This window comes from Python bivittatus, unplaced genomic scaffold (genome assembly GCF_059951505.1).
Source record: "Python bivittatus isolate LINGU-HERP-01145 unplaced genomic scaffold, Pbiv_v1 ctg000520_np1212, whole genome shotgun sequence".
Classification (NCBI taxonomy): Eukaryota; Metazoa; Chordata; class Lepidosauria; order Squamata; family Pythonidae; genus Python; species Python bivittatus.
In genome coordinates, this window is record NW_028277080.1 from 3,051,082 (window position 1) to 3,069,509 (window position 18,428).

The 18,428-nt window shown below is 44.4% G+C and overlaps 2 protein-coding genes across 2 annotated transcripts in view; one reads left to right on the forward strand and one right to left on the reverse strand.

Moving 5' to 3' along the window:
* CFAP91 (cilia and flagella associated protein 91) overlaps positions 1-6,147 on the reverse strand; it is a 60,452-nt gene extending 54,305 nt beyond the window's left edge. The window contains exons 1-2 of the mRNA XM_088147514.1: positions 5,181-6,147; positions 391-467 (exon numbers count right to left, since the gene is read on the reverse strand). Coding sequence (XP_088003640.1) covers positions 391-467; positions 5,181-5,277 — 174 coding nt within the window. The 5' untranslated portion in view covers positions 5,278-6,147. The remainder of the gene's footprint in view (positions 1-390; positions 468-5,180) is intronic.
* COX17 (cytochrome c oxidase copper chaperone COX17) lies at positions 6,148-12,132 on the forward strand. Its single transcript, XM_007442758.4, has 3 exons — positions 6,148-6,316; positions 9,275-9,392; positions 11,853-12,132. The coding sequence occupies exons 1-2, from the start codon at positions 6,192-6,194 to the stop codon at positions 9,357-9,359; spliced, it is 210 nt and encodes a 69-aa protein (XP_007442820.1). The 5' UTR covers positions 6,148-6,191; the 3' UTR covers positions 9,360-9,392; positions 11,853-12,132.
* Positions 12,133-18,428: the final 6,296 nt, after the last annotated feature.

The window sequence follows — 18,428 nt, forward strand, 5'->3', positions numbered from 1 at the left end:
ACTAATTAGTATCTTTAAAAATGGTCAAATTTAATTTTCTGTTATATACAGTTTAAAATTATTGAAGAACTGTATTAATCATGGATAGTTAATAGTTATATTTAACTTGCATAGAGACACATACGCAAACATTTATTCCATTATGTTCTTCAGTGCTTAAAAAGTTTGGAAATTTCTGTTGTACACAAGCATCTCAAACTATTATTCAAAGAAATCATTTAAGAATCTATATCTACATAAATTAGATGTAGGTATAGGTAGAAACAATACCTTCTTTTTGCAGTTATTATTTTACCTGAGAAATAGATTTCAAATTACCTAGCAACAGCAAGCTATTTTTTATAGAAATGAAAATATTCTGTAAAATAGTTTTAGACTATAATCACCTACCATTTCATCATGAATTAGATGAGCTTGGATGTTTGCCTGTGCATGATCTCTTTCACTTGATAGCACATACAATGGATCTAAATACATATAAAGAAATGGAAACACTTTAATACATTTAAGAAAGTATATTAGGCTACATAATCCTGTTAAACATGTATTTATTCATAGTTTATATCTTCTCTAATGTGGCTTCCAATCTAATTTTAAGACTGAAACTGCCTTGTATACTCTGGTGTAAGTTCTGGCCTAGGACAAGGATATGGGAAATTAATTGTGATGATACTTTGGGAACCCTCAGTAGTCTTTATTTATATTTATTTGTCTTCTTAATAAATGAGGTGGTATAAAGAAATACAAAAGAAATCAAATCATTCAATGAAACAACAAACAATGCCTACAAAAAGCAAGTTAAAATTACTGTATAGATAGGTATTTGCAAATGGACTTTAACAAAAAACAGAGCATTATTACAAAGTCAAAAGCAGAAAACAAGTAAACAAATGCATAATTATTAGCCTTTTTCAAAATCCAAGTGGCCTAGAGCAGGAAAAGGCAGACTTGTGCAAGGTGGCTGAATCCATTTGATTATGATTCCTATTCCATTCCCTTTACTTACAGAGGTAATCTCAACTCAGCTTCCTCTGCTGAATGCTAGGTTCAACAATTAACATCTTACAAAGCTATCTCTACAGGAGTAGTGCAGATCTTGTAGTCAGGAATGGGGTATTGCCATAAGGATTTCTCTTCCTTTCCTGCCCCCCTTTCTGGAATCTCATTTATTTCAAGGGAATATACCTTGTCCTAAACAGTTTGGTGATTACAAGCATTCTGTCCCACTGCTTAACAGAGTCCCTGACTGAGCTAAATATGGATAGACTGGTTAGAAACAAGGTTTTTGATTTGGGGGAATTCCAGTTTTTATGCTGAACCAGGTATAGCTCAAAACTCATGGCTTCCACCCAGTTTGTTTCAGAATCCACCTATTAGGCCTCAAGCTATTTTTTTTTTGTCCTGGAGAGGAGTTATCTGTACTGGGGTACCAGAAGCAATGCTCTTACAATGGAACATATTATTGCTCATTGAAGACTGTGGTGTCACAGCATACTTTCTTCCTTGGGGCAGAGAACAAACAGGTTTTTCTGTCCCTGAAGACTAATGGACCTGGTTAATTTCCACATTATCCTGGTCAACTATTCTAATGACAACCTGGTTGGATATACTATGGAAACAAGCCAGTTATATTGCTTGTTTCTTGAGGAATTGGATAATTTTCTAGGATCTGTTTACATTACTACTTTTTAGCTTTTTTTCCAGCTTGGCTTGTAAGGGTCTCAATGATATTGACCTGCCAATGAATTCTACAGTTATTAATATATTAAAGCTCTGAAGCCCTCGCTTAAGAAGCCATCTTTGGACCCAAATGATTGTAATTACCCCTAGAAAGTCAATAATATACTATACTTAGCCAGACTTCTGGAGAGAGTGGTAGCACTGACTTCTAGGGACTCTTAGCAGAAACAGATTATCTAGATACTTTCCAGCATAGATTTAGACCCAGATTTGGCACAGAGATGATCATGGTTCCCATGATTATCTGTTTCAGGAGAAAGTTTATGGAAATGTAACTCTGTTGGTAATGGTTCTAGATACCATTGTTATCACAATGTGCTCTTAAAAATCTTAAGAAGCTGAGGTTGGAGGCAGTAATTTGTGATGGGTTCATTCCTACCTTTCTAGGTGTTGTCAGAAGTGGGACTGAGAAACTACTGCTTTGGAATTGTCATGGTTTGGTGGGGGGATTGTGGTGGAGTTCCTGCAAAGCTCAATCTTGAAACGCAGGTTATTTGATATTTATCTGAAACTGCTAGAAAAGATTGTGCATGTGTTTGGAGCTGATGATACTGGTTTTATTTCTCCTTTCTTAAAACTCAAGGTTGGACATTTCAGGGTATTTATATATTTCCACGCTGTAATGGACTGAATGTAGGAAAATTAGTTGTAGTGATTCCAAGGAAACCAGAATTGTTGCTGATTCTAGAGATTGGACGTCGGGATTCAGAAGATGTGGTTATCCTAGATAGGGCCACACCAAAAAGTTGCCCTCTCCTGTTCTAACATCAACACTGGCATTAAATTCAGCTAACCTTTAGTAAAAGCCATTCTACTTCTTATAATAATTTTATTTTTTAAATTAGAAAACAGAAGAATGGGGATTTATTTTTTAAATTGAAAAGAGAAGAATGGGGATTTCCTGTGATGTGGACTTATTTTTTAAAGTTAACAATAGTTGTTCTATGTGATAAGCATTATTCTAATATCCTGTTGCAACCCCAAGCCCTAGTGTATACTTTGAGAAAGCTACCTAGTCCAGAAAGAATGGCACTGAACTTTTTTAAAAGTAAGCATTCTTTTAGAGTATTCACTGAATGCATTCTCTGGTGGATCATGAGAATCCTTAAAAATAATATTCAGCCAATAATAGAATAATATGCCAACATCTGTACTGGTGTAGTCATTAGTTCTACTCTACAGAGATTAAAAGAGTCTGAGAAAAGTCAAAAGATCTCTTTAGACCATACTGCCCTATTTCTCAAGATTTAAGTCTTCATTTAATTTGAGCTTAAATAAATTAAATGCAGGCTAAAAACTTTTCTTAGACAGCTGTAAGTCTAGAACAATGAATTGACAACTTTTAAATAGTTTCACAGAAATATAACTGATAGTGTTTTCAGTTATGTATTTAATATGCTACATGTTCCAGTTGAGGGTCTGTAAAAAAAACCTATATCCATGTATCTAAAAACTAAAGCTTGATTACTCATCTAATTGCTTGAGTTCTTTTTTGAAGCACCATATTCATTCTTGAGTAATTACATTTCAGATTTTTTTTACAGTGTTCAATAAATATCTGCCAAAATACAGTATTATCAGCATTTGCTAAAGATTATAACCTCTTTTGAGAAAGAAATAGATAAAAGTGCAACAGATAAATATCATACCATATAATTTGTGCAGAGATTAAAGAGAAATAGTGCAGAGTATACTCCCTTCTTAAATTTTAAGGGGATCAGAGAGTTCCTCATATTCTCAAATTTAATCTTATCTGAACTATTCACATAGAGAAGCTTTATTTTTTAAAAAAGGGATAAAGTCTTTCTTGAAGTGAGCTTGGAGTGACTTCATGATTATATCCACATAGTTTACTTTGGAAACAATATAGAAATGGTTCCATTTTTCAGGATTTTTTAACTTTCCAGTCTTCCTGGCCTTTTACATAAGATGAAGTATGACTTCCCAATGTAGCTTACAGCCCTGGTATTTCTTGAATGACTCCCATCCAAGTATTAGGTAAATCTGACTTTACTTAGCTTTTTGATGTCAGCTAAGATGGGTTTAATGCTGCCATCTAGCTGGGGTCTTATTAAATAAAGTTACTGTATTCACTGATTTGTAATCTGTATTAGAATCTTTCCCTTGTTATACTATAAAATGCAAATGATAAATGAATACTGTAGAAATAGAAACAGTTCTACACTGTCTTTCTGAACACGATACTCTAAAAAGAAACAGAAAAACTGCTTGTTCATAGGTCACTCTGTCTCAGCCCAGCCTACTTCAAAAGGTGGTTGTTTTGGGGAATTTTCTTTCCAAATCACTTTCTAACATTGTTCTCTCCAACCTGAACTGGCAATTGAATTCTATTTAGAATGCTATTCTAGAGTGCAGGTGGAAGCATTCTATGACATTTAAGCCAGCTAGAAAGTCTCTCTTATGGAATTATCTCTAAAAGTGACTTATTTATCATAGCAAAGAGAAATACTAAAGCCTGGAATTTGCATTACTCTGAAACTTTTATCAAAACTTGAGGTCACTGGCTGTCCCATTTGAATTTCCAATTTAACTACCATGTAGGAGGACAATTAATTCCTTACTCACTCTATATAAATCAAAATGTTTATGTTTACCAGCCCAGTAAGTCAGCCTGGTGTTGACTAATAAAACATTGTGCTGAACTAATTACCCCTGCGTCTAAAAAAACAATCTTGATCCTCATTAGTCTTCATGAATTTCTACAGTTGAGAAAAAGTCCTACAGTTTTGCTGGAGATTTAGTTACTTGAAGCGCTTAAATCCTATAGAAATTAATTGAATTTAATATTATTTAATTATTCAATATTATTCAATATTTAATTTAATTTAGCAGGCCACAAGTTAAACAGGTCAGCTAAATGTTATTTACACTAGTTCTCTAATAGGGGAGAAATACCCTGAATAAATAAACATACAAAACCTCTTGGGCTGCAGTAGCAAATATGCTTTAGCTAAGCCCCCTCATTTTGAACATACTGCCCTAACCTAATGCAGAGGCAGTATAAACTAATTTGTCCGATATAATCTTCAACAGAGCTTATTCAACTAACTCAAAACAATTCATACATTACATCAGTGTTAAATTTTTCTGCCCATACTAACTTGGGTCCTATTTCCATGCAAAACTGGATGGATACAGTCCATTGGGACTGTATGCTCGTGGGCTGGATTTTACACCTGCCAATTATCAGTGACTGTGTTCTCAGGACATGTTTACTTATAGTTAGCTTAATTAAGACAACCAATCCAATTTTCTTAGTCCAGAACCCACTGAACCACAGGGTTACATTCACAAATTAGGCTAAATCGGCTGGCTGGTTTGTGGCTCAGTGTGCCGTGCCAATCAAGCCAGTCACTTCCCGACAGTTCACTTCCTCGACCTGTATAGAAAAGCAACCCCCCCCCCGCCCCCTTGGCTACCGTAAAGGAAATCGAAAGCCCGGTTCGGAGCCATCCTCCTGCGATACCGGATCCCAGTATGGTCCAGCGCCCGAGTAACGGTCATCGATTGACTCATCTTGCTGCCACCTCGGTCTCAGCCGCCGCGTCGGAAGGCTGTAGGTGTCCTCCTCATAGCAACAGTTTCCACAGCAACGCCGCCGAACTAAAAGGGTGCCGCGTCGTTTCCTGGAGTGATACCATAGAGCTGGAGTTCGAGTGGCAGATCGCCCAGCTGCTAAGTAACTCGGAGTCTTGACGCTTTTGCCTAGAAAAAGGGAGCATTGTGGCGGTACCTGCAAGGTTTCCTTTTCAGATAGGAGCAAGTTAAGAAAAGAGCATTTCCATAAGTAATATATTTCTGGGAGAGTTTGTCTCGAAAATTCAAAATAGTCACTCGGAAAACTGAAAAGAAGTAATCGAGTATTATAAATTCCAGCCGAAAGAGCCACTTGTATTATTTTTGAGGGATACATTTATCCGCATTGAATGCTGAGCAAGTTTCTTTACAATCGATTCCTGTGATTTCACGGACATATCCATTCTCGTCTTCCGGTTTTTTGTTTGTTTGTTTATTCCCTATAGTCGTGGGAACCGTGTTTCTCAACCTTGGCAAGATGTGTGGACTTCAACTCCCATAATTCCTCAGCCAGCCATTGTCTTCCCTGTACTAGTCAGATCCGGCGCTGCTTAACTTTCTGCTGCCACCTAGTAGGGCTTTATGAGTATTACCTCAATAAAAGCGTATTTCCAAGAATTCAAAATGAATAAATAACAAAAGTAATATTTCCTTAAGAAACTTCTTCATCCTCTGCTTGGTCTTTCATGGCTCTGCAGTTTACAGTTTGCATATAGAGCATCGGAGATGTTACGTCACAAAGGACGGCTGGGAGTACTAAAACGTAGTGGCGACAGCGGAAATCCGAGACCAAAGCGGCCCTTCCTTGAGAGGCCTGCGTCCTGGCGGCTTCTGCGCATGCGCGAGTAGAAGGGATGTCGAATCTGGCCTCCTGCGATACGGCGGGTCTCCAAGCCCCCGCTCAGGCGGAGCAAAAGCCGCCGCCTTCGCTGAAACCGTGTTGTGCCTGCCCCGAGACGAAGCAGGCGCGCGACGCCTGGTGGGTAATGGGGGTTACGGGAGAAAGGGCACGTGGGTGAATCAGTAACCCCGCCGTGACGCGTGGGGCGCGAGGGACAGTTTAGCACCGGCGGAAAACTGTCGAAGTGGCCGAGCTGCAGAGGCAAATCCCCCTAGGGTTTTTTAAAGCGCCTCTTCCAGATTGGACCAAAGTTGGTAAATGGCTAGGGGAAAGTTTGTCACAGTCATTCCGTGATACGAGAAGGCGCGTCCTCATCGCTGGAGCAGCAGAGATGTGCTGTTTCTCGATTAAGACGTAAGATAGTCCCGCGTCTTGTTCCAAATGAAAGCGCGGAATTCTTCCTGGGTGGAAGTGGTGCCACTAGAAAATAGAGGCGCTCATTTCTAACCCTGAAAGTTTCTTGTTTTTTATTCTGTTCTCAACAGTTTAAAAACAGCGGCCTTGCCAGTGCCAGTACAAACGTTTTATTACCCATGTTGGAGGAGACTGGCTGGGAAAGAATAAAATCACACTATTATTGACATTTATAATGTCATAGTTATACACAAAATGTGTGTGTGGCCTCAGTCATAGACCATGAAGTGGCCAATTGTTGAACTGGCAAATTAGTATAAAAAGGTAGCAATTTAACACATAACTACTGTTAAAAACTTACTGAATAGTATACCTATAACTCAGATATAACAACCTCATTTCTTGAAAAAACTGCAGAAGCCAGTTATTGGCTGTTGCTACTGCATTTTCTAAAGGAGATTTGGTTGGTCTGATTCAGATACACTGAAGCTATTCTTTAATGTTTCAAAATTTGCAAGTATTAGGAAACTTGTTGATTACAGTTTTGAAGCTACCCAGCTTAGCATTGTTTCAGTTCATTTATTATTTATTTAAAATATAAATGGGCAGAATCTCAGAGTTTCTAGTACGCACTAAAACAAAAGATTTATTAAGATGACTGTTTTTAGAAATAATAGACTATTTTAACAGCAGTTTAAAAGCAAAGCATACTATAGCTTAACTTGCCCCAAATGGTTTAGGCCCTGGGTGGACAAGAGGGTCCCTGCACCTGTCAGTGTGCTTTGCACTCCCTGAAGATCCTGATGGCAGCAGTTGAAGGCAAAGCCCTCTTTCTGCAAGTGTTTAACTAGTGTCTTGTGGCAATAGCACTGTCTCTAGCACTTAAGTCAAGGAAAGGCAGAAAGACAGCAAGAGGATGCCCTGCTTCTGGAAGTTTGATGAGAGCAGGATCCAGCCCCCTAACAAGAGGACTGACCAAGGAGCAGAAGGCTAGCTGTCCAGTCTTATTCTTCCATGCTTACGTGACCCCAGCCCTTTCTGTCATGTAATACATATACATTATATGTAAAAATAAAAATCCATATATTGTTAGGGTGGCCAAGTTAATGTTAAAAATTATTTTACAGTTGATTCTTGCAATTCACAGATTCCATATTGTGAATTCACCTACTCACTAAAATTTATTTGTAACTGCAAAATTGATACTTGCAGTGCTTTTGGGTATTTATGGACATGCAGAGTGACAAAAATTTTGAGTCATCCAACATGCACATACCCAGCTGAGGTTTTAGTATTTACTAATTCAGTGTTCACAGCAACTCTATAGAACATAACTACCACGAATAACAAGAATCCTCTATATATAGGGAAATCAGTTGATTGTGAAATATACTATTTAAAATAAGGCACATTGTGAACAACCATGCCTAAATGGCAGCAATTTTATGAATACATATGGCTCTTTGGTAGCCATTTTGATGTGGTCATGTGATACCTCCCAAGAAAATGCCCAAACCTCAAACAGGTTAACTAGCTTTTCAAGTTTGTTTGCTCATTTATTTATTAAATTTATATAGACACACATTTCACATATGTGACTCTAGACAGCTCGCAATAAAATAGATAAAATACATCGTATAAAAAATAAAGCACATAGCAGACAAGCATTATAAAACAACTATCGACATAGCCAGGAAATGGGCTCTGTCACATACCCAGGGCCCCAGGCTCAGGTACCAAATTTTCAGGGCTTTACAGAAGGTCAGCAGAGATGGGGCTAATCTATTCTCAGAGGGTGGGTGCCACAGCAGAAAAGGCTCTCCTTCTGGGCCCTGCCAGCTGATGTTCCTTAACCAGTGGTACTCAGAGCATGCCCCTCCTGCTGGATGGGGTAAAATGCATAGACAACTGGGGATAGATGGTCCTATAAGTAACCCATAAGTTGGGTTAGAAATGTTCCCATAGACAGTGCAACTGGTTCCAAATAATTTCTATATGTTTCAGTGTAGTGGCCTGCACTGATATTGAGGTAGCCACATTTTCATTCAATGGAAAATTCTGAACCATCTTCAAAGACAGGCATATATAAATACATAAAGTTTGGAAGTGACTGGTGCATCAGTACACAAAGTCAAATCTCACTAGACAGATTTGCAGCTAGAATACTAATTTATAACATACTCTTGCTCAAAAGTATGTACAGCTACACAACAGGTAAGCCCATCTTGCAAACACTATTCAGGGAAAGTACAAAAAAACTGTAATTCATGCTTTCACCTGTATTGAACTCACAGTAATTTAATTTCATAGGGTTGAATTGTATTTCATTCAATGTCATGTATAGTTGGGTGGAATAATTAAATACTCTCTCACAAAGTGAAATTAGAAGCAGCTGAAAGGGATTTTCTTCAGGTGGAAAAAGAGCCAAAAAGAAAAGGATCAAGAAGCCTCTCTTATCCTGTGCTAGACTTTCCCTTCAAATCATAACATACTTCTGCTTTTTAATTTTTCAGTAAAGCAATTCAAATAGGATCTGACCATATTAAATGATCTGGGGTAGGGGAGGGGGAGAAACAGTAACATAGGAGTATTACAGGTAGTCAGAGTTCAAGTCCAGTGCTCATGAACTTAGTTCAGAACTTAATTTGTGAAATCACTTAAGGGGGAAACATTGTGTTGCAGCATCATCGAAAAAGGAGAAGAAAACTGTGGTCATCTTATTGAAGCTCACAAGGAATGCATGAGAGCTTTGGGTTTTAAGATATGAACAAGATGAGCCATATATTGGAATATTTCATAGGTAGGTAACTAAAAGACAATTTTTCAGAACATGGCTTACTCAATAAATATTGGGAAAAATATAATAATTCCCTAGCAAGCACCACTGCATTTGTGAGAATTTATAGAAACTTTTGTGGGGTGCGAAGCATGTATAATCTGTAATATGCCTATTGTATTTTCTTCTTTCCATTTTGTAATTGAAATGTGTTTTTAATTTTTTAATTTTAGTTTTCAGTCAGAAAGCCCTGTTTTGCTGCTGTCTTTCCTCTTCTCTTCCTCAATCACATTTTCTAGCAATCTAGCTTTTTTCCTTTTTTAAAGTGAAAAACATTATTCTTCATAGATACAGATATCCCAGCTTATGGTTGGTATAATGCCTTATGGTTTATCTGCTCTATTTCTACTAGTTGGAAATAGGACTTGGCACAATGAAGTTGAACCATTCCTACTAAGACAAAATGTTTGTGGGGGGGAGGGGGAGTGTATTTTTACTTTAGTACTTTAGTAATGCACAAATTCTACTTTAGTAATACATGAATTGACGGTCGTCATCAAAGGTACATTGGCTACATCCTCACAGATTCGGGTACATGTGTTTGTCTACCTGTATTCTTTCATGCTTACTCTTTAGTATACACTTTAAGAATATAAAAAGTGTTAAGAATATGTCATAAATGAACTAAAATAAGCAATCTGGGGGAAACTGTTACCTCCTCACAATCATATGAATATTCTGTAAATTATGTCACTTTTTGTCTGCAGGAGATATGTTCCAAAAATGCTGTCTTCCAAAGCCTTAAAAGCTATTTATTTCCCAATAGCAGACTATTCTCATTTTGATTCTATCAACAAAAAAATGAGAAGATTCTTATGATTGATTGTCCTGTATCCATAGTAAGATATGATAACCCTACTACAGGATTCACATCCTGCTGCTGATTAGTGAATTTAGAAAAATCTGCAAATATATTAACCCTAAAGGAAAAATAACCAATGTATAGTTGTGGCAACTACATGTGGAGTAGGTCCCCAATATTCTGTGGTCTTAATCTAGCTAATTGATGTATTGTATAAACTAACTGTGATTTTAGGAATGATAAGAGGCCTTGTGCTTCCCTCCCTCCGTTGAAGGCACTGCAGGACCAATCTCCTATGTTGTCCTAATTGTTGCCATCTTTCTGCTAAGAAATCTGAAATCTATAGAAAATATGTTCAACATGTATTTATTTGTTTATTTTTATTTATTTATTTGTCCAATATTTGTATGCTGCGTCTATCTAAGACTTAAAGTGGCTCACACAATAGAATAAAATACAATAATCCACAGACACACACCAAAAAACCCCATCATAAAATATACCTCAGCAATCAACTAAAGTAACATCAACATGAAAAGCCAGATGCTGCACGGACAGCTATCCTCAGTTTACATAGCACTTTATACCCCTGCCTAGAATAGAGCAGATAAAAAGAGTTATACTCTTTTTGCCAGCAGAATGGAACAAACTTTGCAAGCAAAGTAAGGATGGAAATAAAACCTATCAGATATTTGGCAAAATCACTGCAAGAATTTTTAAGCTATGTTCCTTTAAAATCTGTTTTTTGGAAAGGGAGGAGTGCTTAACTTTGTTCAAATCCATCATTATTTCTGAGGACAATAGCTAGCAGATTTAAGGCAAAGAAGTTCCTTGTAAAGAATGATTATACTTCTTCCTGAATATGGCCTGAGTTTGAATATATACAAATGTACTCAAGAATCAGAATTGTTGGTGATTTCTTTGGGCAATTAGCAAAAAATTCTGTATCCAATAATGAGGGCAAAAAAGGATAATAAGTAACAGAGAAAACAACATAAAATTACAGCCAATAGTATATTGTAACTTACAGCATTGCATTGCATTGCATTATATTATAATTCTCAGAGTGTTATAAGTAAGGGCTTTTCAACAATTACTTAATGGAGGAACAATTCATAGAAATTTGCTGAAAATGAAAAGAACTGTGTACAGCAACAGCGTAACAAATTGGCTCACATGCTGCTACTGCAATACTAAAACCGAATAGGCCCTGCTTGTTCTGAACTAGACATCTGTCACTGAAATCCAGTATTCTCTCCATTGGCCTTTTTTCTTCAACAATGGTCTGCAAAAGCTTTTTTTTTTAAAGTTCTGCTCTGGTACCCTAAATTTCCAAGAGAGAGATCAGGACTAGAGCTTTGTGGAGGTCCAAATCCAAATGGAAGCTGAATTAAGCTAGTGCTGGATGTAAAACATTTGTCCCAATTGTCTCTGGTTTATCTAAATTGGATATATAAACTAGAAGAGTTGTACATTATATGCATAAAAATGTCCTTTGCTTCTGTTTTAAACTTCTGAATGTTCTTACAGATATTCCATATATATTTTTTCATTGTGAGTCCTAGAGAAGTATAATTGTTATAGTCAAACAATTTCTTATATTTTTTCCCTTTTTCCTTTAGGTGATTTACTGTGGATAATTGGAAACTTTACTTCCACAACTGATTGAATTGCTTTTTGATGTTTTATATGAGAAGATGAAGTTATTGGGAAAAATATTTAAGATAAGTTTTAAAATCACAGCAATATGTCGCCTTAATGTCCTTCTGTAGTTAATAGATTTGGGCAATTGTGATAAATTCTTAGTATTTAAAGTTCTGTTTCAAACACAGCATTGTTTCTTTCCTGTACATATTTGAACGAAGTATTATGAGTGCGATCAATAAAACAGTTTGGTCTGAATACAGGTAATTTTGTTGGAATTAATAAATTTGCCTACATGGATTGAATTTTGTTCCCAGTATCCTGAAGCCTATGGCAGAAAAATTGCTTCACATCTTAATTTCATAGCATCAAAGATTTGGAAGAAGCCATTTAAGTCATCAAGTCCAGCCCCCTGTTTAGTGCTGTACTGGTAGTCCTCAACTTATGACCACAGTTGGGACCAGAGCTTCCATCGCTAAGGGATATGGTCATTAAGTGAGTTGCGCCTGATGTTATGACCTGTTTTGCCACAGTGGATAAGCAAATCCAGCTTCCCCCATTGACTTTGCTTGTCAGAAGCCCCCTGGGAAGGTTGCAAATGGCGATCACATGAACCTGGGGCACTGCAACTGTCGTAAATACATACCGGTTGCCAAGTGCCTAAATTTTGATCATGTGACCACAGGGACACTGCGACAGTTGTAAGTGCGAGGACCAATCGTAAGTCACTTTTTCAGCACCATCATAACTGAACAGTTGTTAAACGAATGGTTGTAATTCAAGGACTTCCGGTAATACAAATTAAAGCATTCACCATAGATGGCTCTTCAGCTTCTAGTTGAATACCTCCAAGCAAAGTGGATTTGAGTACTTTCTCCCATCATTAAGAGTTGCCTAACATTTTACTGGAATCTCCTTCATTTAGGACAGTTAATCCAACCCTGTAGTCAAATAAAATGGACTTCTCCTTCTGTAGAAATATAGAGCCATATATATCTTATCTCTTCATATCCCTTTCTGCAGTGGAGGGGAAACCATTCACCCAGGCTTGCAACAGCTCTAATAATCTAAAAGGACTTATTTTCTTTCACAGTGCTTTAAGGCAAGCAGTTAAAAGACTATAATGCTAATACATATGCTGAAAAAGTGCAGCAATTTCTGCATTTCTGAAGCATTTAAATGCCAATAATAATATATTCATTTTGTTTGTTAGGCACCAATTAGATTTAGGTTGTCAATGTGAGATTTGCCCCGTTCGACAGAGAAACTCTCGTGACACGTGTGGTTCACAAAGAAGGTTTACTCATGCGTAACGTAGTAGTCACAAGCAAAGCCAGGACTGGCTTGGTACAATTGCATCACTTGTTATATTCCCCCTTTCCCGCGCTTTTTCCCGCCTCGTGATCGCGTTGCAGCTGTGGACTATTGGGCCCCCCAATGTCCCCCTTGATTGTTCATGATGGCAGGGTCGGTCAGAGTCCATTCTCCTTGATTGCCAGTCCCCCTCCGGCTGGGTTGGTCCCTCCCTGCTACGTGCAGACCCGCGGGTTCTGTGCTGCGTTGCGATCTTGTTTCGCTGCCCTGCGGCCCCGTTCCTTGCTTGCTCGCGCCGTTATCAGTTCATAGTTAAAAGCTTCCGCTGTGGTTTTCCTGTTTAGCTGGCCGCAGGTGGCTCGTTAATTAGCGGCGCTTTCGGTTCCTCTTTTCCCCGCTAGCTACCGCCGGTGGATTCCGCGTGGTCTGGTTGCGAGCTTCCCTGCAGCCCCGTGCTTCCCTGAAGCCTCGTGCTGACCGAACCTGACATGCCGCCCCCCTGAAGACAACTCCCCCCCCTCGGTTCTATTTCGGCTTCCCGGGGTATTTACTGTAAAAGTCCCGCACTAGGTCCGGCGCCCTTATGTGGGTTTTACTCACCCATTCGCTGTGGGACTTGGGGAAATGTTTCCATTGCACTAGGAGCTGGGTCTGCCCCTTGTGCCTCCGGGCGTCCAGTATCCGGTTGATTTCGAAGTGCTGCTCCCCCCCGACCATGATGGGTGGCGGCACTCCCTCCGCCTTGTGCCAGGCGTTCCCCGGCTGGTGCAACTTTAGCAGGCTGCAATGGAACACCGGGTGGATCTTCCCGAGGCTTTTCGGGAGCGTCAGCCTGACGGTCACCGGATTGATGACCTCTGTAATGGGGAACGGCCCCACAAACCTCGGGCTGAGTTTTTTCGATGCCTGGTGCGTCTTTAGGTTTTTGGTTGACAGATACACCTGGTCCCCCACTTTCCATTTCTCCTCGGGGAGCCTCTTGCGGTCCGCGTGTTTCTTGTAGTCGGCTTTAGCTCTTTGCAATGCCGCGTGCGCCGCTCGCCGGGTCTCGTCGATTTGGGCGAACCAGGCGTCCAGGGAGTTGATCTGGGATTCCGGCTGAGGCAGCTCCGGCATGGGGACGAAATCTCTCCCGGTGGCTACTTTGAACGGAGAGAACCCGGTACTCTTGTGGACGGCGTTGTTGTATGCCACCTCCGCGAATGGTAGTAGCTCCGCCCAATCGTCCTGTTGGTGCCCCACGTAGCAGCGCAGGTACTGTTCGAGCCCCCCGTTCAGGCGTTCCGTGGCTCCGTCCGTCTGCGGGTGCGCCGCGGAGGATAGGGTTTGTTTCGTCCCCACCCGCTTCAGGAACTCCCGCCAGAACCGCGCGATGAAGTTGCCGCCCCGATCGCTGACGACCCGTCGAGGTGCGCCGTGGAGTCGGTAGACATGTTGCACGAACAGTCTCGCCAGCCCCTCGGCCGTGGGGACTCGCCGGCACGCTACAAAATGCGCTTGTTTGGAGAATAAGTCCGTGACCACCCAAATGGAGGTCTTCCCCTTACTCTCCGGGAGCTCCACTATGAAGTCCATGGCGACCTCTTGCCAAGGGCCGTTGGGTTCCGCTACCGACTGGAGTAGGCCTCTAGGTTTGCCTTTGGCCCCTTTCGCTGTCGCGCACACCGGGCAACCCCCCGAGTACGCCTCCACGTCCTTCCGGAGCGTGGGCCACCAAAACTGCCGCCGGATTAAGTGGAGCGTCTTTACGAAGCCGTAATGCCCCGCGCTCCGGCTGTCATGGGCTCTCTCCATGACCTCCCGTCGGCAACCCTCGGGCACGTACAGCTTTCCTTCGTGCCACCACAACCCCTCTTGGCCGGTTAGCGCCTCTCGGTTCTGCTTGAGCCAAGCGTCCCGCTCCGCCGCCTCCGCGAACCCTTGCCTTACTTCAGGCGCTGCGTCCCGTCGCTCCCCCTTGGTCTGGCTTCGGGTCACCGCCTTTGCAGCCAGCCTGCTGGCGGGGATGACGGAGTCCACGATCTCCTCCCGTAGGCTGGCGTGTTGGGGCATGCGAGACAGTCCATCTGCTAGGAAGTTGCGCTTCCCGGGGATGTGTTTCAGTGTGAACCTGAACCTCCCGAAGTATTGGGACCACCGTGCCTGTTTGGGGGATAGCTTACGCGGGGTCTTCAGGGCCTCGAGGTTTTTATGGTCCGTCCACACCTCGAACAGTTCAGTTGCCCCCTCCAGTAGATGCCTCCACGTGGCCAGCGCCCACTTGACCGCGTACGCCTCTTTCTCCCACACCATCCACCTCCTCTCCGTCTCGGTGAATTTGCGGGAGGCGTAGGCGCACGGGTGGATGGCCCCCTCCGGGCTGGGTTGGAGCAGGACTGCCCCCGTTGCCACGTCTGATGCATCCACTTGGATTATAAACCGCCGGTCTGGGTCGGGATGGCGCAGGATCGGCTCCGCTGTGAACCGCCGTTTTAGTTCCTCAAACGCCCCCTGGCATTCTGCAGTCCACGCGAGTGCCATGCTGGGCTTGGGGGGTTTCCCAGTGCCCTTGGTTTTTAGCAGGTCGGTTAGGGGAAGGGCGATTTGGGCGAAGTTCGGGATAAACTGGCGATAGAAGTTCGCAAACCCTAGGAAGCTTTGGAGTTGCCTCCGGGTTCGCGGCGCTTCCCAGCCCAGGACATCCCTTACTTTCGCCGGGTCCATCTCAATTCCCCGGCTGGATATTCGGTAGCCGAGGTAGTCTAGTTGCTCTCGATGGAACTCGCATTTCGAGAGCTTTGCGTACAGCTGTGCCTTCAGCAGTCTCTGGAGCACTGTGCGCACCAGGCTCACGTGCTCCGCCAGGGTCTCAGTGTAGATGAGGATGTCGTCCAGGTAGACCAGGACGCCCCGGTAGAGTAGGTCGTGCAGCACCTCATTTATTAGCTGCATAAATACCCCCGGGGCCCCTTTTAATCCGAACGGCATCACGGAAAACTGGTAGCTTCCGAGCGGGGTGTTGAACGCCGTCTTCCACTCATCTTTTGCGTGGATCCTGACTCTGAAGTAGGCTTCGCGCAAGTCCAGTTTTGTGAACACCCTCCCCTTCGACAGATGCGACATCAAGTCCTTCATCAGGGGGAGGGGGTATTTGTACTCCGTGCTGATTGCGTTCAGCCCCCGGTAGTCTACGCACATACGGAGCGAGCCATCCTTCTTCTCCCGGAATAGCACCGGGGCCGCTAATGGTGACTTCGCGGGTTGGATGAATCCCCGCGCTAGGTTCTTGTCTATGAACTCGCGCAGGGCCCCCATCTCCCTCCTTGACAGGGAGTACATTTTCGGCTTAGGCAGGGTCGCTCCTGGCTCTAGCTCGATGGCGCAATCACTGGGCCGGTGTGGTGGGAGCTGGTCGGACTCCTTCTCCCCGAACGCTGCCGCCAGGTCTCGATACTGCCTCGGGATTCCGCCGCCCGTCGGGGGTTCCCCGGGTCCGGCCCCTCGCTTTGCGGTCGCCTCGCCAGTCGCCGCTGCCTCCCCTCGCTTCGGGATCGTGGCGGGTCTCCGGGGTCCCGGCGCTGCTGCTGCTGCTGTTGCCGCCCGGGTCTCGGGCCCCATCTGCTCTCGCCCTGTCTCCCGGTGTCCCGGACCCTCCGCTTGCCCGCCGGTGGTTGCGGCTGCCTCCGTCTCCACGGCTCGGTCCCCTCTGCTCTCGCCCCTCGCCGGTCTGTCGACCCCGAACCGCACTGCCTCCGCCGTCCAGTCGACTCGTGGGTTCCGCCGCCGCAGCCACGCCAAGCCGAGTACCACCGCGTAGTCGGCCACTGGGACCACCACAAACCTCAGTTCTTCCCGGTGACTCCCGATCGTCATCTGGACCGGCTCGGTGTAATACTGAGCTGGCCCCCCCCCTGCCAGCGTGCCATCTAGCTGGCTGAATGAAATGGGCTCCCGGAGGCGCCTCAGCTGTAGCCCGAGCCCCGAGACCACCGCTGGGTGCATCAAGCAGTGGGTGCAGCCCGAGTCCAGTAGCGCCCGTAGCTGCGCCTCCCCTCCGGATCTCACCCCCCGGACGTGTATCCTCACCCGGAACGGTGGGCAGTCCTCGTCTCCTATTGGGTCCGCGCGCCTCGACTCCCCTGCTCGCACTGGGACGCCGTTCAGTGCGAGCGCGCCTTGTTTCCCGCCGGCTCCGAGTCCTCTCCGGAGGATGCTGTCTCCGGGGTCGACCACCCCCCGCGTCCTTTCTCAGTCACTGCCGCCACTGCCCCCTTCCGCGGTCGGTCGCCGGTCCTTTTCCCGTTCGCACGCGGGGGCTTGACTTCGGGCCGTGGTGGGGCTCCTTCCCGCTCCGTCGGGCACTGCGCCGCTCGGTGGCCTCTGCCTCCGCATCGGAAGCACAGATTCGGGGCTCTGGTCGCCTCTCGCCCCCCGGTGGACTGCCGCCGACCGCTCCGCCTCTCCTCGGGGGTCCTCTCCCTCGGCTGGTCCCTCGTCTGGTCCCGTCGTCTTATGCTCTGTTGGATAAGCCGCCACGCCGATTCCGCCGTTCCGGCCAGCCAGATCCAATCCTTCACTGTGGGCGGGTCGTCCCGCCCCAGTGCCCGTTCCAGGATCTCTGGGTTGAGTCCCCTCTTAAAATACTTCACCTTCAGGGACTCCGGCCAGTCCGTGAGCTTCTCGGCCAACCTCCGGAACTCCAGGGCATACTCCGATACCGATTTGCCCCGCTGTCTGAACTGTAGGATGTCGTCCTCCGCCCGCTTGGCGCTCAATGTGTCCTCGAATCTGTCCCGGAGCGCCTGCATGAAGTCCGGGAAACTCCGTAGTTCCGCTGCGTTGGCATCGTACAGCCCGATCACCCAGCTGGCTGCTTGGCCATCTAGCAGTTCGGCCACGTAGGATACTCTGTCCTCGTCTCTAGCGAATAGGTGACCACCCCTCTGCATGAACCCCCTGACGTGCGTCAGAAAGTGCGGCAGCTGTTCGGGGTCCCCTGAGAACTTCCCAGTGATACCTCGAAGTCTCAGGGCGTCTGCCGCCCGTTGGTCCTCCGACCGGGGCGCCGTGGGTGGTGCCGGCGGGGGTGCCGGACCGCCCCCCCTGTCGCTCGCCCCCTCGTTCACCGCCAGTGGCCCCACTCTCTGTAGTAGGGTCTGGAGCATCGCCTCCACGGCGTCTAGGCGACGCTCGACTCTCTCCTCTAGTCGGGCGAATTTCTCGCTCCACTCGCGGTTCCGGAACCCCAAACCCCGGGTCAT